Genomic DNA, 24,091 nt, shown 5'->3' with positions numbered 1-24,091 from the left:
GACTAAACAGACTAAAGTCTGTTTAGAGCATGGAAATGAGGAAACATGATATTTTCCTTTTAAGAAAGATTAAGTCAACCCTGGAGAGAAACAAATTTTCTTTATCATTTCACCTTAAAAAAGGAATTCTACTATTTTTAGTTCATATTAAAACAAATAGACAAAACAGGGTTCAAGGAAAGTCCCTATCTAAATACTTTTGCAATCTGGATGATGAAATTCTAGTGATTAAATCCACTCATGTTAATGATACTTAGACAATTAGGGGAAATTTAAGGGTTATTAATTAATAAAACACAGTAAATATAATGTGTTAGATAAATGCCACCAGCAAATATTAAATATTCTAATTCATATTTTAAATATTCACATTTGAAAGCTGTTTTTCACTTTAATTATTTTCTAACTGCTTTTAATAGAAATTTCTTAAAAATAAAACTGGCACTGTAAAATTCATTAGAAAAGCACATCATCTCACAACTATTTTAATTTCTGTATCAATGTAACATTCCCTTAAATGGGCATTAGGAGGACAAGATTAGTCTATATCCTTACTCTATGAAATACAGAAACTACATAAAATCTGAAAATTTTAAGAACAAAAGAAAATCTGGTTTCTTTGGTAAAGGAACAATTATCTCTGTTCCAAAATAAATGTAGTAGATTCCCCACTTAATTTCAAGAATTTTGATTAAGTTATATTATCCTTTATTAAAAATAGTAGATATTTTCCTTACTCTATTTTTTTTACTCAAAAGAGAAAAAAAGCACTGACATAGAGACTCACAAAAGGAGTGGTGTGCCAAGTGACTGTGTAATTTAAGAAAAATATATGGTAAACATGAACAGGCAATATGGGATTAGATTTGAAATCCTACAGAGTTATGTTGAGGAATACAAACATACTGAAGCCTAGAAATACTGACCAACTGCTGGAACACTAGCTGAAAGAAATAAAGTTGTATCGATGACATGTGAAGAAAATAGAAAAGAAACTGCCAAAATACCATGCACAGAACTTACTCCATGGAGATTATGCACTTACGACCTGTGCCTTACTGTTAAATCAATGTTAACATTTACAGGAATGTATCCTTCCCTAAAAGGGTTCATTTATGTCACATTTCTGAATGTCAGGATTCTGGAACCCCACTCATTTAAACTAATCACTCTGCTTTCTGATATAATCTGTAGGAGATCTCCACTGACTAATAGCCTCAATATGGCCTCAGAATGGCTTCAAAGTACTTTAATCTCTTTCTGTGTTTGGTTTTCAGTCCAATTCAATTTTATACCAATTCAATTTTTTCCAATAAATATTTATTGTGAGCTTTAATTGTACCTGACACTGGGGCAATTACTGGCGAATACCAAGTAGATAAGAAATGGATCCTACCTTTACCCACCCTTAAGAAGCTCACAATCTAGTAGGGACACGCAAGTAAATAAGCAAACACTTACGATCCAGTGTGGAAAAGTGCAATAGCAGGTTTGGGTTTAGGTAGAAGAGAACAGAGTGATTCACATGGGGAGTGTCTTGGAGGGACTGAGGAAAGGCGAAGGTGGCTTTACACTGAAGACAATACATGAGCTGTATTTTAAAGAATAAACCAAAAATAGGTGAAAGTGGATGTAAAGCACTCTAGACAAGAAAAACAGCACGTGTGAACGATTGGTCATGTGAAATGAAATGTTAGAGTAGTTAGTTCAGTACTGCTGATTTTAGAGAGGAAGTGGTGGAAAAATGCAAGCAAAGAGACAGATAAGAGCCAGATCATAAAGACCTCTTATGCCATGCAAAGAAAGTTAGATTTTATTACTGTATGCAATGAGGGGCCATTGAAGGTTTTTAAACAAGTAGTGGTGATATAATGTCAAGAATATTCACTTCAGCTACAGCATGGAGAATGGAAGACAGGAAGGGAGATATATCAGCAACTATGGCAGGTAGTGTTAGAATTAAGGGAGCAGTAATCATGGCTAGAGATATTGAGGACTTTGGCATACCACATAGGAACAATCAGGGGAGTCTCTTTCTGTTCTTCTACTTCCATAACAAGGCCAGAGTAAAATAACAGAAGTTGAGTAAACCAATGTGCAAGAAATAAAAAACAGCTGAGATCTCAGGAAGTTTCCCTCTCTAATCAGTTTACAGAATTAGATTCCTAAGTGAATCAAGGAATTTTATAGGAAAATAATGAATGGGGGAGGGGAGGGTGATCAGGGTTTTCTCCTTCACAAACAATATTAATCCTTTAAAATGGTTCAAAATCTGTTTTTAAAAATACTCAGACAAGTCTGATGACCAGCCAAATTTTAAGTCAATGGTTCTGAATCTAACATGAAAGCATGCTAAGGAAAATAGGGACAGGCTAATATAATACTTCTAAACTAATTATACCATATACTGGTAATCATAATGCCTGACCTATTTGGAACTCAGCTGAGGACCATAAAGTGAGACAAACAATCTTCTCAGCAGCAGGAGGGATGTCAAGTCTCAGTACTGGAACATACTTGGTTAGTAACTTCCAGCAAGACATAGAGAATAGGAAAATGATAACCTGCCCACTAGGAGAAAGGAAAAAATGCTGGTAGGCTGAATCTAGCTACCAGTAGTAACATTATTTACTCTTCAGAGCCAAAAAAGTATTCCAAAAGTACTTGAAGGAAATTTGTGATTTTTGAAACCTCATTATTCCTATCCAGTTAAATAAAAAGAAATATAATTTGTGGAACATGACTGACTTGCATTTGAAAAATAAAATCAATATTTATGAACAACTACTATGTTATCATTGCTAAAGAATTTCTGGAAAACCCAGTGAAGATACGCAGCAGCATGTGAAAGGCAAATTTTACCTGTTGCTTTGAAAAAAAAAAAGAAGAAAGGGAGGGAGGAAGGGAGGGAAAAAGGGAAGAAAAGGCAGGGAAGGAGGGCAAAACACCCAATATTTACCCATAAATAGCAATTCTACACTTAAAAAGCAGCTACTATGTCCTATTTATACTGTGAATATGGCATGGCCCAACACAAGTGCTGGCAATATAGTTAGTGCTCCAAAAACGCCTATTGAATGAATGGTGCATTACAGAATGACTACAGTTTCCAACAAATAAAAGAGAGAAATATTTTCCACACAAGAAATACATGAAATTCATTATTCTCAATGCTTATAACCCACCCAGGTTCAAAGTTGCAATAAATCAATGGATAACAGATCCACATGGGTTAGTTTAGGAAAAAAGGTGACTGAGTATGCCTGAAAATTTTACAGGTTGAATTCTAGAGAATAAACTGTCTTATGACAAATTCAAATGTCTGTTTGTATCATTACTAGATAGAACTAAGGTATCTGCACGAAAGAATGGCATTCCTTAAATGAAAGCCCATCTTCTGGTAGAGTCCTTTTTTGGTTCAATTTTGAACCACCCTTTATATCTTTGATAACTAAAGAGGACCACACCACCTGTGTATTCATTCCCTAAGAGGACACAATCGCACCCCTATAAGAAGCCATTGCTTGAATGGAGGAAAAAAAATGGTCATAGGTTACACTCCCTTCCCCCATCAAACCCAGTTATTCTTTTGTCCATAAATCACAAAATGTATACTTTATTTCAAGTCACACACACAATCATTTTTTGTGAACTACTTTCAAACAGAGAAACAATTATGACACAAAATCAAAGTGAAAAACCCTCATATATATCCAAAGGTATTCAGTTCCTGTTTTGAAAATGGAACTGGCAAAAGAAAAACAATTGCACATAAGGCTGCAAATGCACAAAGCTGCAGAAAGTCTTCATAATTAATCTGTCAGTTAATATGCAATTGGAAAGTTCCTGAAGAGCTAGGGAATACGATCTAGAAGAAATGACATTTTGTTTATTCACAGCTAAAAAGTATTTTTTATTATCTTGCAATAGATTTTACACCTTTTTAGTTAAAACTGAGTCACGCAAAGACTTGTTATAATCAATCTGTGACTTGCCTGCAGTGTTAACCATATCAGTAAAGTACACTGCTACCAGACTATTCATCTCATGCTCCTCTTTCCCTCTTCCTCCCTCTCTCCGCCCCCTCGCCCTTGCCCACGCAGGCACACCACAAAAGCCTGCTTTAACAGTGCGCATGTTTCTTAGTTAATGTCCCATAGTAATTTAAGACAACAACTAATTTTTAGCTGACATATTAAAGATGGGACCCACCTGATAAGGAATTCTAGCTTCAAACTATACTACCTGAGAGAAAAAGACCAAGGTAAAGATTCTCCTCGGCTACCTTCCCCTCCTATAACCTATGAAAAATGGTCATTGGTTTGCAAAATCACAATCATAACAGTACTATCCAACCTTTAATAACTGCCTTTTAATCCAAGGGTATCAAACTACTTTGCTAAGACTAATTAAGCTATACAGAACCCCGATGAGGTAAGCATTATCAACAACTGAGGGTTAATCTTTTCAAAGACTTGGACTTTTTCTGTATATTGTCTTGCTACCTGGTTAAGGTACAACACAACTGTCAGAATAAGGAAGTTGAAGTTCATTGGAGGTCACATGGACAAAAACTAGGGGTAGGGGGGAATGGGGGGAAGGGGGGAGGGTTGGGTGGAGGGGCTGGAACGGGAGTAGGGGGGAGAAAACTGTACTTGAACAATGATTGAAATAAAAAAAAAAAAAAGGAAGTTGAAGTTCAAAGATATAATGTATTAAGCTTTCAAAAGTAGAACATTATACCCTTTTCATGTTCTCAAATATGTCTAAACCTGAACTTTTTTTTGCCTTTCATTAAAAATAATGAAAATAGATTAAGAGAAAGTCACACAGACTATTAATAAAGCTCAAAGGTAAATTTGAATTTCTTCGTAGTGAAATGGGAAAACTTTAAGCTGACTCCACATTCATTTAAGTTGAAGACTAATGTCTTCAACACAGCTATTGTTAAGAACAACTCATCTTTTGTCCAAACACTAGGCTTTGTTGTTTCCAAACTATCAGCAAAGTATTTTCTTCCATGATTGCACAATATTACATGTTACATATACAGGGTCCAGCACAAATGACACCCTTTTTTTATTATAAAATCATAAGCATGTAATTCTGTAACATAACAATATCACACTCAAGCACACCAAATGACAGTTTAGGTGAAATGCTCAAATTAAAACTATAAATTATTACACCCATATTATTATCCTACCAACCACACTCAAGCAGGTGTTACCTCTGCTGGACCCTGTACATGTGTGTTTTAATAATATATAGATAAAAAGACTCAAAAAGCAGGTATAACATTTTCCCAAGTCAATATAGAAATACATTTTTCCATTACAATGAAACAACAAATGTGTAAAAGTTCCCAAAAGATAGCACTTATACCACCTTTCTCCCCAAGCGAATTTTCATGAAGACAGATGGAGTAGCAGAAGGAGATGAAAGAACACTACTATCCTTTGCCCTCAGACATAGAATGCACCCTGAAGTATAAAAACTTTTTCCAACAAATGGTGAGAGGCTAGGAAAACAGTTTTGAGTAAGGTTTCACTGCAGTACTGAATCAAGTTACATGGTAGTGTCTTGAAACCTTCTGTCCGAAGGCGAGAAGCATAGGTTTTTCCTGTGTTCCCACTTCACAGGACTATAGTTCTCCCACATACCCGATGTACTGCAGATACTAACCCCCAATTAGAAAATGGATAAATGAAAAAGAAAATGGATAAATGACATGCCAGGTTCTACCAGGCTGCCATCTAGGCAATGAAACCTTTTCCATTAGTCAAACCTCCATTTAGGAACACCCTGGTTCTCGAACAATTCAGTTCTCCACCAACTTGATCACATAAAAAATGTCTCAGTTGCCTAACAAAACTTCAAGTCTCGATCCTTCAAGTTTTACCATGTCTACAGGTCACCTTTCAAGTCCCTACCTGATAACCCTTTCATGCTGATACCTGTATGATCAGTCATGTGTCTCTCAGGTGACAAATAACGGAGGTTCAGTTTTTGAACAAACTCCTTCTCAAACAGTTTCCCAGAATGAATTAAGTTCAAGACATGAGGTTCCAATGTATTCCCAATTTGCTAAAAAGGAGACAGAAAGACATCTCAAGGATTTTCCCAATGGTATCTATTTTTCTTGGCCCCACAATGCTAAGATACAAGAACAATTCTGCAGGTTAAATCAAGATGTTCAGATTTCAGCAAAAGTATAAACTTTTCTGTCTTATTAATTCCAGTGAAGAATGAACTGGCTTTATTGGGTTGAAAAGACTCACTGCAAAGTTATCTCCAATTCCAAAGTCTTAGAATTAATGTTTTTCATGTTTTAAGTGGCTAATAAAATATTAAATTTCACCCTGGCTGGTGTGGCTCAGTGGCTTGAGTGCCAGCCTGCGAACCAAAGGGTTGCTGGTTCAATTCCCAGTAAGGGCACATGCTTGGGTTGTGGGCCAGGTTCCCACTGGGGGGCACATGAGAGGCAACCACACTGATGTTTCTCTCCCTCTCTATTTCTCTCCCTTCCCCTCTGTCTAAAAATAAAAATAAAATCTTTAAAAATATATGAAATTTCTGCCCATGAACTCATGGTCAACAAGTGATTCTCTGTGTTATAAAGAAAAAAATGTGAACTTGAAAGGACAAAATCAAGTAAGCAAAGCTTTCAAGCTATAAATGCATAGTTAAGAGATTACTCCAACAGGTGAGGTGATCCACATGTTATACATTTGTCTATTTCCTCACAGATAGGGAGAATATCTTTGAAAGGATGTACAAGAAAGTGATAGAGGCAACTGCCTATGGGAAAAGGTTGGAGAGGAGGTTAGAAGGGGAAATTATTTGCCACTGTATACTTTTGTACTTTTAGGATGTTTTACCATGTCTACAGGTCACCTTTCAAAAATTGAAATCTCTTGTGTCAAGAATTATTAAAGTTTAAGTTACATATAACTTTATTACTATGAGAAGAGAAAGAAATGAGAACAGGGGTCTTCACGTCAAAGTTACATATAACTTTATTACTATGAGAAGAGAAAGAAATGAGAACAGGGGTCTTCACGTCAAATGAGTAGAAGTGGAACAACTTTGAGTCAACACCTTTAAGGCAAGGCTCCTGACAAGCAAAGAGTGAATATCAAAGAAAAGATCTGAGAACCACCATGTTGTAGAATCGTAAGGCTCTGTGACAATTCTTACTTTCAAATTTGTATAGACCCATTATTCCTTATTGCTTTTATGTGCATACATTTAAATAATGCTATTAATATACTTTGATATTTAGGAGTAAATTTCTAGTGAAATCAGGATTCTTTTTTTAAATGATGTTTCAGAATAAATAAACCCAGCCAAATTATCTGTAAGAAAAAGGAAGTAGTATCCGTTGGTAGATTTTATGACACCTTTTTTCTGGTAAACACCTACTACTGAAATTGCCTCTTTTCTATATATTACTGAAGAAAAGAACAAAACTGAGGAGGAGGCAGGAGTAGAAAGTGGGAGAAGATAAAAAAGGGGTTGGAGAATAACAAGAAGTGAGGAAAGAGAGAAAGGAAAAAAGAAAATCTGATAATATGATCTCTGTAGGACTAAAAATCACAATTCACTCAAAAAACAAACTGGCCAAGTGCTTGTTACATGCCAGGTACCTAAGAATACAAACATAAATCAGCAATAGCTACTACCCTCAAGGAGCTCACAAACTGTTGTAAAAGTCACACACAAATTATGAAAGAGAATTACACTACATGCAATAACAGTTATAATTCAGTATGAGGTTTTAGACTAGAGCAAGAATAGACATCTGGTGTAGCTTAGGAGCTTAAAAAGGGCAGCCACACTTGAGCCATACTAAAAATTACGGAAGTGCTTGTAGGACAGTGAAGGGAAAGACATTTCAAACAGAAGGAAGAGCAAGAGCAAAGGATCAGCAGTATGAAAGAACACACTGTATTCAGGAAATATGTCCTGAATATATGAATATAATTTTTTATATGGCTAGAGTATATGGCACACAGAAGACTAGAAAATAAAAAGGGAAATGAAAGTTAAGGTGGAAGACAGAATAGTGGAAAATTAAGCTTAAAAATGAGTCATATTTTTTAAACCACAAATGCTTGTATTAAAAGTAAATTAATTATTTATAATTTAATATATAATATATAAATATATAAATATTTATAATATATAATATATAACTCGTATATCATTAATTGTATAAATATTCATTGTGGTGATGGTCGTTGGTAGTATTTTGACTCTCAAAACTAAATTTCTTCAGAATGCAAATATATTAATTAATGGTGTACAAATGAATGGCTCCATTTACCAATTACCCTTATCTATTAATTATAGCAGGTACAGTAGGCTCTCTACTTGGAAAGTTTGTTGGACTTATTTTGGTTTACATGAAGTCAAAAGCAGTACAGCAGTATTAATCATCAAAAATTATATACAATTCACAATTATAATTAGTTCAGATTGATTACCTTTGCCCCAAAAAGCAAATTACAAATGTTTAATGATACAACTAATACACTGGCACATTAGCTTTCATAAATCAGGCACACATACATACAAAGTAAGTGTGCAAATCTAAGCCCCAGTAATACTTACATTAAGTACTATTTTAATAGTAATGATTAAAAGAGATAATGATTAAAATGACCATTTCTAATACTGATATGTGGAAACTTCTGATCACACTTAATTACCAAAGGTAATTATAATACGAAACAGAATCTTGTGTCATTATCTATAGGCTAGTAAAACATTCTGTCCTGAGTTAATTCTTAAAGGAAGAGAAACTTGAGAAGGTATAAAAAAATGATACTGTTGGCAGTGTACTGAAAATTAGATACAACATCGTAATTCCTTGGAAGATTCTATATGCTTCTGCCACTGACTTGAAGAAAAATGACTTAAGTCACTTAGCTTCTGTACATATCATGTGGTAAAGGAGATAATATTTTTAAGTGCCACTGAATATAAATGAGAATTACATTACTCATTTTAACTATTAAACTATGCTTTTGAATGCCTTTTTTGTCTTTATTTACACACATAGCATTCTACACTTATTAAGTACACCTTTCTCTCTAAACCTTATTAGAATCTCTTATGCATTTCTGATGTGAAACATCTCTGCCAAGCAATGGTAGAGACGTTTTTTGCATACATTTTAAAAGAACAAAAGGACTAAATTAAACTAAAATGTACTTTATTTGAACCAGCAATAACAAGAAAATCATAGTGTGCTATTTTATACTATACTTTCTTCTAGCCATTATAATTCAAAGTCTAACTCTAATATGTGGAAATGTTTTTATATTTATTCCCTTTCAGAGAGCTTTGTCTAGAATACTGACCTATCGAACTAAACAACCACTTTGTTTCATTATTTTATCTAAATGAATTATACATGTCCATATGACAATCTTAAAAATAATTCACAGTGATATAAAAGTTTGCCTAAAGGAAACATGAGAAATAGCTCAGGCAAGTTTTTTTTTTTTCCTAAGCAGTTACCCGATTATGTGCCACCTATAAATCAAGTGACAGTGAAATAAATGAGCCACTAAGGTCATATTTCTTGCAATTACAGTAGTACCCCCGTTACCCATGGGGCATATGTTCCAAGACCCCAGTGGATGCCTGAAACTGCAGACAGCACAAACCCTATATACACTATGTTTTTTTCCTATTCACACATACCTAGGATAAAGTGTAATTTATAAATTAGACACAGTAAGAGATTAAAAAAATAACTACTGGAGTACAAAAATTTATAACTATGCACTGGAATAAAAGTCATGTGAATGTGGTCTCTCTCTCTCTGACAACCAATCTGGTAACTGAAATGGCTAATGGGCAGGTAGTATTCGCAGCCTGCATACATGGAACGAAATTCACTTCCCAGGAGGGACAAAGCAGGACAGCATGAGATTTCATAACACTACTCAAAATCACACACAGTTTAAACCTTATGAATTGTTTATTTCTGGAATTTTCCATTTAATATTTTCTGGCCATGGTGGACATAACAAACTGCGGAAAATGAAACCACGGATAAAGGGGGACTGCTGGATTTATCTCCAATTATTGTAATAAGAAGTGCTTGAAGCCATTATTAGAACAGTAATACTAGGATAAAAGAATAAAGGATAAAATGTAAAAAAAGTTTAATCCAAGCTCCTAAACTCAAATTCGTATTCACAAATTATAAAATATTTAATGGAAATTCACTTTATCTATATGGCATTTATATGTAGAAGAAAATAAAAGTTCATCCACATATAAAAGTTTAAATTTTTTCAATTAGTTATTTAAGATTTTAAATATGATATAGAAGTGTTTTGTGTGTGTTTGTGTATATGAGCGGAGACCCAAAGAAAGACTTTATTAATAAAAAGTTGTATATTTATTTTTACATGTTCAAAACTTCAGTCACCTTCAAAGTACTCTCCATTTGATCCAATACACCTGTCAAGATGTTTTTTCCACTGCTCAAAACGATCTTTGACCTCATCAATTTTGATGCCTTTTAGTGCTTCTGCGATTTTTTGTTTCACCTCTTCCACATCAGCAAAACTTTTCCCTTTGAGGACTTTTTTCATCCAAGGAAACAAAAAAAAAGTCACTCGGGGCAAGATCAGGTGAATAGTAAGAATGGGCCACAGAAGTCCTGCTGTTTTGGGTCAAAAACTGCTGAACACTCAGCATGGTGTAGGCAGGTGTGCTCACAAATCACCCATCATGAAAAGGGAAAACACACTGAAAGAGTCTTCAAAAAAAGTTCATTTAAGCAGCCTCTCACAACAATGCCAGCTGCTACACTGATACAGATGGGTTCCTAGAACACTCACCTAAAAGGGGAATCCTGTACTGCAAGGGTCCTGCCCTGCAGAAGACAATTCTGGGGTTTTTTTGGTACCCCCTTCACGTATATATCTCTGGGTATGAATAAGAAAATTAAGATAACAATAAATGATGATGAAAATAGCAAAACATTCTCAGTGCTCTCTTTTCTTACAAAGATTCTGTTCCCATAAAAACTACTAATGACAATAGTGTGAAAAAATATGTGACCTTTTGCTTTTGTGCAACATTACCAATTGCTATAGTCATAAAACAGGTGTAGTTTATTTTACAGAAGCAAATACATTGAACAATAAAAGTTTCTGCCGTGTTAGATTGCTGCTGGCTCTCCAAGTAAAAGTGTGTTAATCCTATTCCCACATTTCCTCTTCTCCATGACAACTGTGGGTCATCTAAACGAATAATTTTTTCTTCATACAACACATTTTCTAGCAAGCACCTCTTTGTGCATAACCCCCAAAGGTATCTTTCTCTCTCATCCTGACTTTTCCCCTGAGTTAGACTCACTTTCCAGCTTTCTACTGAATAGGATCAACAAACACATCAAGTTCAATCTATTTGAATTTCATCTTGCTATCTTTCTCTTAATAGATTCACTCAATCAGTCAATGAAGCAGAGATTAAAGTGATAGTTAAAAATTTCCTATTCAACTAATTTCCTCCTTTCCTTTACCACTCAACTAGGGGGTACAATGGGAGAGAAAGGTAAAACCTGAAGAATTTGGTCTTTAAAAGGGCAAGAACCAGAACAGCTCCAAGGATCCTGCTATAGGAACTAATGGAAATTTCTTTATGGCAACAACATCAGTATAATTGAACTTCAACCATTTTCAATCCAGGTAGAGTACTTTTAGTTCCAAGTAGAATGTAGTATATTGGCAAACCCTATTCTTGCTGTAATAATAACAATAATAGAAAAAATAACTTCTAAACAACATTTTTAAAAAGCCATCAGAGAAGTGTCTTAGTACATAATTAAAAACACCAAAATTTCACAGGACAATAGTCTATAATAAGTGATGTTCTTGCTTGGGGAGCACCTGCTGATTCTGTAGAGCACAGGCTTGGTCCCCACAGAGCACTGGTGTGAAAATTTGGAAACTGCAGGAGCAATAAACACATACCCAGTTTTCTCCCTGGTATACTTGCTAAGTTCTGGGGCTCCAAAGGAGGCTAGAGAGCAATTGTTAGAGACAGACTGAAATTTCTCATAGCCTTGTGATATTACAAGATAAAGTCTTGCTGAGGTTTACCTTAAACTCACTGCTAATCATTTCTTCGGTGTTTGCTAAACTTAGATACTACATGGGGCAGAAAGACAGAGAGCAAAGCTTACAAAGTCTCAGGAGCAGACTAAATTTCTCATAGTATTTCAAACCTTACAAGAAATCAATCTAGTTCTCAAATTAAAATCATGGAAGAATTATGCCTGAGTAACAAACAGGGTAGAGGTGGGCTAAGTTTTACGAAAACCACAATGCAACCATGACCCAGCTCAATCACTGATTGCACTGGGATAAAAAAGCCCAATGATAATATAACCCAGTGGGAAGTCTCCACAGTACAAAGAGACTAAAAATTTAACTAATAATCAAAAGAAAAATCAAGTTGACCAAAACATGATCCAGATATCATCTATACACTAGAATATTATGTAATACATTAGAAAAAGTATGTATTTAAATAAATTACAAGAAACATAAACAAGATAGATAAAAATGGAGAATTTACAAAGAAATCCTGAAGTTATAAAAATAATCATTAAAAATTCAGAATCAAAATATATGAAAATTATTAACCGAGTGTGTTCAACATTATAATGAATGCAACAGAAGACAGGTTAAATAAATTGAAAGACAGTTTAAAAGAAAATATACACAATGAAGTACAATGAGAAATTTAGATTGTGGAAGACACAAACGGGCATGCAATACACCATAAGGAAGTCTGCTGATGTATATAATTGAAGTTCCTACAAATGAAAAGCAGTAGTTGAGCAGATAATGGCTGAGGATTTTCTAGAACATATAAAAGACATCAAAAATCCCAGAATTGAAAAGCTCAGTTAATTTTTAAGCTGGAGAACAATAAAGCCATATCTAGGCACATCATGGTCAACTGTATAACATAAAAGACAAAAATTAAAATGCAAAAGTAGCCAAGGGGGGGGGGGGGCAGGTAGAAACACATCAACTAAAATTGCTGACTTCTCAGTAGAAACTATGAAAGCCAAAAAAACAATGAAATGACATTTCAAGTACTGTAAAATATTACAGTAGTCTCCCCCTTATCCACAGGGGATACGTTCCAAGACCCCCAGTGGATGCTCAAAACCATGAATAGTAGCTAACCCTATATGGACTATATTTTTATCTATATCTATGATAAGCTTAATTTATAAATTAAGCACAGTAAGAGATTAACAATAACAGTAAAATAGAACAATTGTACTGCAATGAGTTATACGAATGTGGTCTTTCTCTGTCTCTCCAAATATCTACTGTACTATAGTTACCCTTCTTTTTCTTGTGATAATATGAGATGATTAAATGCCTACATAATGAGATGAGCTGAGATGAGTAAGACATTATTAAGTAAAATAAGGATTACTTGAACACATGCACTGCAATACTGTGGACAGTTGGTCTGATAACTGAGATGACTACTGAGTGACTGAGTAGCACATATAGCATGGATACCATAGACAGAGGGATGATTCATGTCCAGGGTTGGGGTACAGGACAGGACAGTGCAGATTTTACCACACAACTCAGAACAGCACACAATCTAAAACATGAATTGCTTATTTGTGGAATTTTCTATTTATTATTTGCAGACCACAGTTGCCTATGGGTAACTTAAACCATGATAAAAGCTAAATGGAAGATAAAGGGGGACTACTGTATTGTGAAACTAAATTCTACACTAGCAAATATATCTCTCAAAACTGAATGCTAAAAAAATAGTTTTCATAAAAAGAGTAACTAAGATAGTTTATTGCCATCAAATTTGTATTATAAAGAATTCTAAAGGATATTTTTCAGGCTGAAGGAAAAGGATTGAATGAAAGAATTAAACTGCAGGAGGGAATAAAGAACATTAGAAAGAATAAATATGTGGTCAATTATAAACAATTAGGACAAATTAAACCAAATTATAATAACATAATGTACAAGTTCTAACAAACACTGGATTAACATATACGACAATAAAAAGACCAAAAGTAGATTGGGAGGATTAAAATTTGAGGATAAAGTTCTTACATTAATCTAGAAATGGTAAAAATATTAATTCAAGATAGACTATAATAAAAAAGGCAATTTTAAAATATCTAAGGCAGCCATTAAAGGAATAAATTAAGCCCTAACTGGTGTGGCTTAGTTGGGCCTGCAAAGCGAAAGACTGCAGGTTCAATTCCTGGTCAGGGCAGATGCCTGCATTGTAGGTTCAGTCCCCCATTGGGGCACTTACAAGAGGCAATCAATTGATGTTTCTTTCTCACATTGATGTTTCTCTCCCTCTCTTTCTCCTTCCCTTTCTTTCTAAAAATAAATTTTAAAAATCTTAATTAAAATGTATAACTAGAAGTCTATAAGTGAAAAACAGAATAACAATAAGAAATTTTCATCAATTCAAAAAAAGGCAACAAAGAAAAAAATAAGGATTAAAAAAATTATGGTCCCTTCCAGCTCTGGCCCTGAACTTAGCAGCTATGGCAATGTTGATGACCAAGAAAAACATGATTGGCATTTATGAATTCCTTTATTAAGAGAGAGTGATGGTGGGCAAGAAGGATATGCACATATCTAAACACCCCAAGAGGGCAGATAAGAAACTGCCTAATTTTCACAACATGAAAGCCATACAGTCTCTCAAATCACGAGGCTACATGCAGGAACAGTTGGCTTGGAGACATTTCTACTGGTACCTTACCAACAAGGCTACCCAGTATCTCCATGATTGAGCCTGCCACTTTGCCCTGCAGCTGGCCTGAGACAGGCAAGCCAAAGCCTAAAGATCTGGAGGGCAAGAGACTTGCAAGACTCACTAGTGAAATTCTAACAAAGATTTAATATAGAATGAATACCAATTTTACACAAACCCTTCTGTAGGATAGAACTGGACTGTATAACCTTGATTATAAGAAAGAAATTATAAGAAAAAAATTACATTAAACATGTCTTGTTAACATAGAAAAAATCCAAACTAAAACAATGGTGAATTTAATACAGAAATATATTAAAAGGTTAATACAAACTCCTTGAAGAAAGCATCTAATTGTTAGATTGGGAAGGCTAAATATCTTGACTAAAAATCTCACTACAATATTCTAACCTAAGGAAAAAATAAGATATTCATGATATCGTAAGGAATAACGGATGCTGAGTTGCAAAAATAAAACCGTATTTAATGGAAGGTTATACTTGTACACAGATGGCAAGTGCTCTATGCATTCCAATCCATTCACTTGCTCAGAAATATTAAGTACGCTCTACATGAGAGATGAGCAGTTACAGAGAAGAGAGTGGTAAGCAAATTCTCCAATCAACCAGCAAAAATAAAGGCATCCCCATTTTCTAGTGCAAGCTTCTCAAACAGAGGAAGGTATGACCTGTGAAAACGCACATCAATTATCTTTCTACCCATGTCAGTGTTCCATACTTCTACTGTATAGGACAAATACACTTTTTCCACCAGAAGATTCATGCTTTAGCTCTATCAAATTTGGAAAGATTACATAGCTCAGAAAGACATAAGTTAATCATACATTCTTTGTAGTTTGTAAATATACAGTTTACAACTGACATCTAAATTCCAGATGAAATTTTTCCTGCCTTCTTGGACCAAACAAAAAATAAAAGAAATAGAAAATACTTATTAATAGGTTTCAAAGTCACATTTGCATTTTTGAAGTTGTATTATCAAAATTAATGGGCCTAGAATAACAAGGACTTAATTTAAGATCAAAGGTGTCAATTAAGTGCTCTTTAGATTTTAAAATTCTGTCCAGTTCTGACATCTGTCTAGTTGAAGGTTCACAGCTCAAGCAGTTTCCGAACAAGTTTCAATAATTTTCCAGGTGTTCTCTGCTAAGTTTCAGCTCTGATTGAAAAGCAAAGTGGCAGGTTTAAATCCCAAAAAGCAAAGATTCTGTGAACCAATAGCAACTTCACATTACTAAAGACTAAGATGAAACAAATATAAGCATGGAAGCGCAGGCCAAGAAAGTGATGATTTCTAAGTTTTTAAAAGGAAGCTTACTGCATGAATACCTAATGTGCTGGCAAATAACAAGAAAGAAAGTGATGTCTGGGGAAAGCCAAATAAAAAAGCATGTAGGAAACATAAGTAAGCAAGCCCATATATGTTGGTACAAAAACCAAGAGTCAATCATTAGTTTAATCTAGGTCAGCATCACTTCATGCCTAGAATAATCTAGACCTAATCTAATCTATTCAATAGTACTTCTGGAGATGAGACTGGTGGGTTAATTATGGCTACAAATTCTCTGTAGTTTCTCCCTTCATCTCCTGAATACAGAGTTCCCTTTGGCTTGCACAGACTAACAGAATGTAGCAGAAGTGATACTTACTGTGTGACTTCTGATGTCTGGCGTCTCACGAAGACTTGTTCCTGCTCTTGCCCTTAGAACACTACTAGGTAAGAAACATGAGCTATCCAGCTGGAGAAGCCACATGGAAGGGGATCAGCTGATGGCCCCCACTAATCACCAAACCTGTGAGTGACGCCATCTGAACTGCCTTCTAACAGATATGTCACATTTTTTAATAGACTAGAGGTAGCAATGATAATAATTCTCTAGATTCCAGATCCAGTTATTTTATTTAAGAATAAATTTTTGTTTCTTTATTTTAATGTTATTATTTAAACAAACTCAGCCTCTCAATGATGTTTTTGTTATAGTCCACATGATAAAAAATTTAATATACACTAATTTAAATCATGTAAGGTTTGCATTTAATATATCAAAATTCTGAAGATAATTATAAATGGAATATAAGTACATAAATTAAATGGCATAGTTTTTCTACAGTAAAATACATATGCAAAATAAGATCTGCCACTATTGAGAAATTCTGTTAGGTATATAGATATCTTTAGTATAAAAAGTACCTTACTAAGACATCTAAATTTTTGCAAAAATAGTTTCTAGAAATCATTAAGTATTTTTTAAAGCTGAATAAAACTCTGCATCTAAAAACAAAGTACAAAATTTCATCACCCTTCCTTAAGTTTTTTAGAACCTACCGGAGAGATTCAGCCATTCGCCTCAAATCTTCATTTTGCTGTTTTAAGCGTTCAAGCTTTGCCAGGATCTTGGACAGTTCTCGGCTAGAGTGATCAGGGTGGTCATTATCTCGTACCAAATGACCACCTATATAAAACAGCAAGGTCCCCCAGGCAAAAAGAATGAGCATAATCCAACGCCAGGAACCAGTCCATGGCCGCATTTTCAGATTTTCAACTCACTCCCCAGGCTTTCTGGAGTTCAAAGAATTGCAAACATCATAATTCTGTTTCCTGTTAGTGCAAAGGTAGTAGTGTCCTGCTGTTTCAACACATGATGATTCAAATTAGTGTCTCTGGTAGTCCTGTGGTGAATCTTTCAAAGAGATTCTCTTGGTGGTATAAGTAGGAAGCTTTATTGTCCTCTGCTTCATGGACTCAACATGCTGTGGAAAGAAAAAATACATATTTAAATTATTTAGGATATATAAAAATACCACATACTGAGATTCTTGGAGTTAAAGGAAACACATTGGTGTTGACTGGTCAACAGAGTGGCAAATAACTTAAGTGCCTATAATAAGGAAAAACCAAAAGCTTTTAAGTCTGCATATTAAATCAACCATGTTTAATTAACTCTAAGACTGAAAATCCTCTAAGCACCATTATCGTCTTTCTTTCTTATATCATTGTACAACAGGTCATAAATGAAGATTTAATGGCTGTATCTCTGAATAATCAATCAAAACCAAACAAAATGTATTCAAGCACATATTTTGAACTAATCTTTCCATTATCTCAAAAAGAAACATTTTCTCTTTATGAGTGAATTCATTCTTACAAGATCTCAACTTCATCCCCTTCCATCTCACTGCTCAGCTACCATTATACCACTTAACTTTGCAGGTGACAGGCAAATTGTCACTTTTAGGATAAATTCTAAAAACAACATACATACTAGCCAAGCAAGTTATCACTGCCATTAACCAGCTACCAACCATTCCAAACATCACAAGCAAAGGTTCATATGGAGTAAGCTAGATTATTCCTTCCTCAAATTTATTTTAAAATACCAACAACTGCAATAGAAGTCTAGTATCAGTTAAATCTTAGTTATTGTGCATCTTAAACTACAAATGCACATGCTTTCTCAAGACTGGTTATGGGTTTCATTTGTCACTTCTCCATGATTAGGCTTAGAATTCCCTTTGGAAATAACACAAAGAGAAAATTTGCAAGCAAAGATATATTATTAACACAACTTGATAATTCCAGGGCTACATAAGAAAAGTATTATCCCCAGGCACCTAGTTCCTTGTAAAAGAAAAGAAATAGTTTCTATATACAAGACTGAATATGATGGAGACTTTAATACTAATTAAATAGCTATTAGAAGAGATAGAAAAATCAGAGAAGAGGCTTGGAAAATTAAGAGCATAGAGCTGCTATTTTTCTACTTTTGAACCTCAAACCTCAATGGTTTTCAAATGACTAAGTATTTAAAGAAAAGAAAATCTCTTCAAATGAGATCCTAGAAACAGTCTACTTCCTTCCCATTTATTCTTACACTATTTTCATCATTGTTACTGGATCATACTACTTAAAACACACAATGAAAATAATTATCCTCACAGAGAATTATTTGAAAATTAAGTAAAAAAGCAATAATCCAAATAAAAATTCAGGGTTTTGTGTGTCAATAACTATTCTTAAGTCTATTGGGGACACTCTTTTCACTGACCACTCACTGTTCATTCTATCTCTGACTCAAACTCCTTTCTAAAACCCTGCTCCTCTAACCACAGATACCCGCACCTATTCACTAATTGTAAGAATAATTAAAGTCTAATTGATGTCTCAGGTAAAACAACCAGTTATGTGAGGTCCATTTTTCATGTTATACAGGAAAAAATGCACATTCAGAGCTTCCTGGTTAAAAACAAATTTAAAAAGTGAATCCACTCTGATGGTCTAAGGTATGAATTTAATTAAGTCAACAAAAGAATTATTAACTTTTGAGTTAATAATGTTTGTGACAATATATCTTACACTATAAAATGCTATCACTACCATATGCTGAAAATATATCCTAGTTAATTTCAACCTACAGTAATAAGATATTAAAAATTCTTTATCTTTCCCTTTATAGTAAAATTTAACTTAGGAAAATTAACTGTGATAAAAGAAAGTAAAGAGGTTTCAAAACAAGAATCATTTAAATAATAAGATGGTGTGCTATAATACTGTATCTAAAATTACAACAAAAACTATCATAAATATTCAAAGCCAAGAAAAATATAATATAAATTGAATGGAAACAAAAGTTTACAGAAACATAAATTTTTGTTATATAACGTAATTTGGGATTTCATAAACCACCATCAAAAAGTCAATGTATTAAATTTTACATTTTACAGCACTATTGCTATTATACAAGTTGTAAAAAGTAAGACATTGTTGTAAGAGCAAAAATAGTCATTTTCTTAATTAATATCATTTTAAATGTTTTTGAAGAGAATGTTTCCCCAAATTTTATTGTTCTCAGCAGTGTTTAAAAATGGAATTAACAAAAACAAGTCAAGCTAAAAATGAAGTTGCTTTCTATATAATTTTCCTTAGCATGATTTAAAAGGCAGTTATAAAAATTGTTCCCTACCCATAATAAATGTTTGCTTTCTTTGATGTCTAATGTTTGAGACATGCCTACAAAAATGTAAACTTCACGATTTTTGTCCATTTAGTTCACTGACATATGCCAAGTACTCAGAGCAGTGTTTGGCACTTAGTAGAGACTAACAAATATTCTTTTTTTTTTTTAATTTTAAAGATTTTATTTATTTATTAGAGAGGGAAGGGAGGGAGAAAGAGAAAGAGAGAGAAACATCAATGTGCAGTTGCTGGGGGCCATGGCCTGCAACCCAGATAGGTGCCCTGACTGGGAACTGAACCTATGATGCTTTGGTTCACAGCCCGTGCTTAATCCACTGAGCTACGCCAGCCAGGGCATCTAACACATATTCTTAAATAAATGAGTAAGCAAATTAATGAGTGAAGGATATGATACACGACATAAACTAGCATGACAAATTACACAGAATCTGAGCATATCAGCTTCAACTACATTTTATGTCCCACTTAAAAAAGCAAACTTGAATGTAGAAAGTCAGACAGTGCTATTTTATACGAAAAACATAAAATCATATTTTTTATACTTCAAAAATAAAATCATTGATAAACTTTAGGATTTATTATTGTCAATATAAATCTTGCAAGATACCCCTTAAATGATTAAATAAACTGGCCTATAAGGCCATAAGATCAACAGACTTATTGTTACCTTTTAATTATGAGAAAATAGTTTCTCTTTACTTTGCCTTATTTTCCTCATCTAGAAGATTCACTTTGCAAAACAATGGGAAGACTGAGGAAAATATGTACAGCCTTTGATATGAAAGCCACTCAATTTATTTGTGGAAGAATTTATTAGTGAAAATATTTCAAACTTATTGTTAAATTATTTCAACATCATCTACATGAACTAATTTCTGACTATATTTTATAAAATGAAATATTATTCAGCAGTAAAAAGGGACAAACTACTAATATACAGAAAAATATGAATGAATCTCAAAACTATGCCTGGCAAAAGATGCTAGGAACAAAAAATATATACATTTATATGAAGTTCTAGAACAGAGAAACAATATAGTGACTAAAATCAGAACAGTGCTTACCAGGGAGCAAGCACATAACTAATTAAAAAGGGAAATGACAATTACATGAAGATACAGATTTGAGAAAAATCATCTAACTGCATACTTAATATGGGTACATTTTATTGGTATAAATTATGTTTCAATAAAGTTGAAACATATTTTTTTTAAGTTTAAACTATATTTTGTGAATATATTTGAAAATATCAATAATTTGAAGGTTACTAATTCATTTAATGGCTAAATTATGTGTCTTCATTTGCATTTGAATAAGATACTTTTCAGCCACATCATTATTGTATATTCTTACTTCTAATGAAATTTCAAAAAGTACTCTATAGCTATAATCAACTTCAATACAAATGTTAATGTGAGTATTATATTTTCCACACATTTCATAGACAGTAAGAATCAACTCAAACAACAAGTATATAAATAATAAACACTGCTGAATTTTCTTAGCAGACAAACTAATCTTTTCTCAGAGCAAAGGAAATGATCATAAATATTCAAAATAATGATTCCCTGAATTATAATAAATATCTACTATAGAGAGCTACCATCTTTATAAGAATATATTTCCTCAACAACTGGAAAAAGTAAAATGGAAATTATTATCACAGAGTCCTTGAAGTAACTCAGTATAGTAGAATAAACTAAAAAATTCAATAGAAAAACATAACCATTTATTCAAATTTAATAAATGACTACTATATTATAGCAGAGGTTACAAAGACTGTTACATCCTAAAGTCATCAGGTTGATAAAGGAAAATATAAATAAAACTTCTAGAGAAAAGCTAAAAATCAACTGTAAAGTACAAATATTTAAAGAGCCCTATACACATATAATTCAATTCAATTCTAGATTAACTCACACCTAATACTATATCTTTAAATATTTTCTCATTTAGTCTCAATCCATTTCCAAAGTATGTGTTATTACAGAATTTATTTACAATCTTTCTTACTATCCAGCCTCCATATGTTGAAAATAGTAGTTTATAAAATTATGTTTATTAACTTAAGAAAGTAGAAAAGGCAAGTAAAAATTGTATCAGAAATTAAACTGGTCCTTTAATACTAGTTAAAATCAACTTTTATTTATGTAAAAGTGCTGGTGAAACCAACTAAACTGAAATGTAGAAGAGAGGGAAAAAAATGTCATGTAGCCCCTACCTAGATTATAAAATTCAATATTCTCTCATTACTTAGAGAGTCATCTATCATACTTTCCCATTGCTTATCAGTAAGGTCACAATATATACACATATGAATGAATTTAAAATGCCAGGCATCCTGAATACATGAGCAGAAAATACTCTTATTGTTCACTAGAACCAGTCAATATCTTAGAAATTAATCATCCTGTTTATAAAATACAAATACATAATTACACTTATGAGGTTTCAGGAGTATCTTATTCACATTAATTCAAAATAACATACCAGGTTATGTTTACTAATGCAATTAATTTATACTATTCAAATGGGTCCAAAAATGTGGCCTTGGCATCTTTATGTTCAGTTCTGCAATATTGTCCCAAATGGTAATACCAATAAATTCAAAGAAAGTACTTTACTATTTTATCTGGTTATCAAGTATTTACATAAGATGTACTTGATTGGCAGCATGACACAGTAGAAAGAGCAACTATTTTAAATCAATCATTAGCTATATGGGCAGTTTTCCCAACTATAAAATGGGAATAAGAGTATATCTTCATCACATAAGATAATATACGTAAAAGTGATTTGTACTGCAGTTTAAAAATATCAGTTACTATTATCTTTTCTTTGTTCACTAGAAACTAAGTATACTAGCATCCCACCAGTTTCCAGAATATATCAAGTATATCAAATAATATACCTATCTGAACTGCAATTGCTTTGGTTCATTCTTAAAGCTCAGATCTCTACTTCATAGTCATCTCTTTTAAGAGACAGTCCTTGACAACTTGCATCAATTATAACATGTCAGGATACAAGAGAAAAAACACTCAAAATAGTTTTAGAAATAAGAAAACTTTAATTTATCAACTGAGAAAAATGTAGTTAATTCAATAGCTTCCTGAAATAGTCAAAAATCTCTTTTCATCTTTCTATTCTATGCACTCAGTATGTCAGGTTTTGTCCTCAGGCTAGCTCTCTTCATGGCAGCAAGCTGGCTGCCTCAATTTCAGCCACATGTAACTATGGGTAAAAAGAACCTATTGATATTCTCTTCTGGTATGTTTCATCTTAAAGGAGAGGAAATGTGCACATTTTATTAGCCAAGATTTAGTCACCTGTCCCTTGCAAAATCAATCACTGACAGGGGAATGGGATTTTTATTAGGGCTTAGACTAATCAGAATTTATCCCTAAGGGTAAATTGCAGAACAAAACTGACCCTGAAAGCAAGAATGAAAAAATGACTACAAGACTCTACAAGAATGCTACATCTTATCTTTTTTAAAAACCATTCACATCCCCCATTATTCCTTACCACAACGCTTATTGACTTTTTTATTTCTTATATTAAAAGATATGTACCAGTAGAGCAGGGTCTTAGAATACAAGCCCTTTATTAATACTGGTCAAATGTGGGTGATATTCATATTTGACCAGTATTAATATGTACACATATTTATTTAATATCTGTAGTCAGAATCCAAGGCAAAATAAAAATAATATTAAGCCTTAGAAGAATCAGAACTAAAAATCAAAGTCATTTTCACATGTATATTCATTTATTTTTATATGCAAAAAAGTATCAAAAGTAGGTGCTCAAAAAAATACATGCAAATATAATTTCAAACCAAAGACTTGCATTCAAACCAACTTCTGATAAGCTGCTTAGTCCTTAAACAAGCATTATATTTCATAGTTAATAAAAAGAATGGATAAAAGTCTTAAATATAAGTCATGATACCATAAAAGTTTTAGTGTAAAACATAGGGAGTAAAATTTCACATATCCCATGTAGCAACATTTTTTCCAAAATATCTCCTAGGGCAAGGAAAATAAAGGAAAAAATAAACAAATTGGACTATGCCAAAAGAAGCTATTAAAAAGCTTCTGCATGGCCTAAAAACCACCATCAAAATGAAAGGGAATAGACTATATGGGAGAACATATTTGCCAATGATATGTCAGACAAGGGTGTAATCTCCAAAATGTATAAAGCATTCATACGACTCAACACCAGAAAGACAAACAATCCAATAAAAACATGGGCAACTTCTGATCAAGATGGTGGTATAAGCAGACAT

The 24,091-nt window shown here is 33.3% G+C and overlaps 1 protein-coding gene across 7 annotated transcripts in view; it reads right to left on the bottom strand.

Moving 5' to 3' along the window:
* FUT8 (fucosyltransferase 8) overlaps window positions 1-24,091 on the bottom strand; it is a 196,703-nt gene that overhangs the window by 75,869 nt on the left and 96,743 nt on the right. For all 7 annotated transcript variants that reach the window (XM_036011074.1, XM_028505361.2, XM_028505363.2 and 4 more), the window contains one exon: window positions 17,149-17,573. In XM_036011074.1, coding sequence (XP_035866967.1) covers window positions 17,149-17,351 — 203 coding nt within the window. In that variant the 5' untranslated portion in view covers window positions 17,352-17,573. The remainder of the gene's footprint in view (window positions 1-17,148; window positions 17,574-24,091) is intronic.

The sequence above is a fragment of the Phyllostomus discolor genome, chromosome 1, assembly GCF_004126475.2.
Source record: "Phyllostomus discolor isolate MPI-MPIP mPhyDis1 chromosome 1, mPhyDis1.pri.v3, whole genome shotgun sequence".
Classification (NCBI taxonomy): Eukaryota; Metazoa; Chordata; class Mammalia; order Chiroptera; family Phyllostomidae; genus Phyllostomus; species Phyllostomus discolor.
Note: the sequence above shows the minus strand (reverse complement) of the source record. Positions and strands in the feature narration are given on the sequence as shown.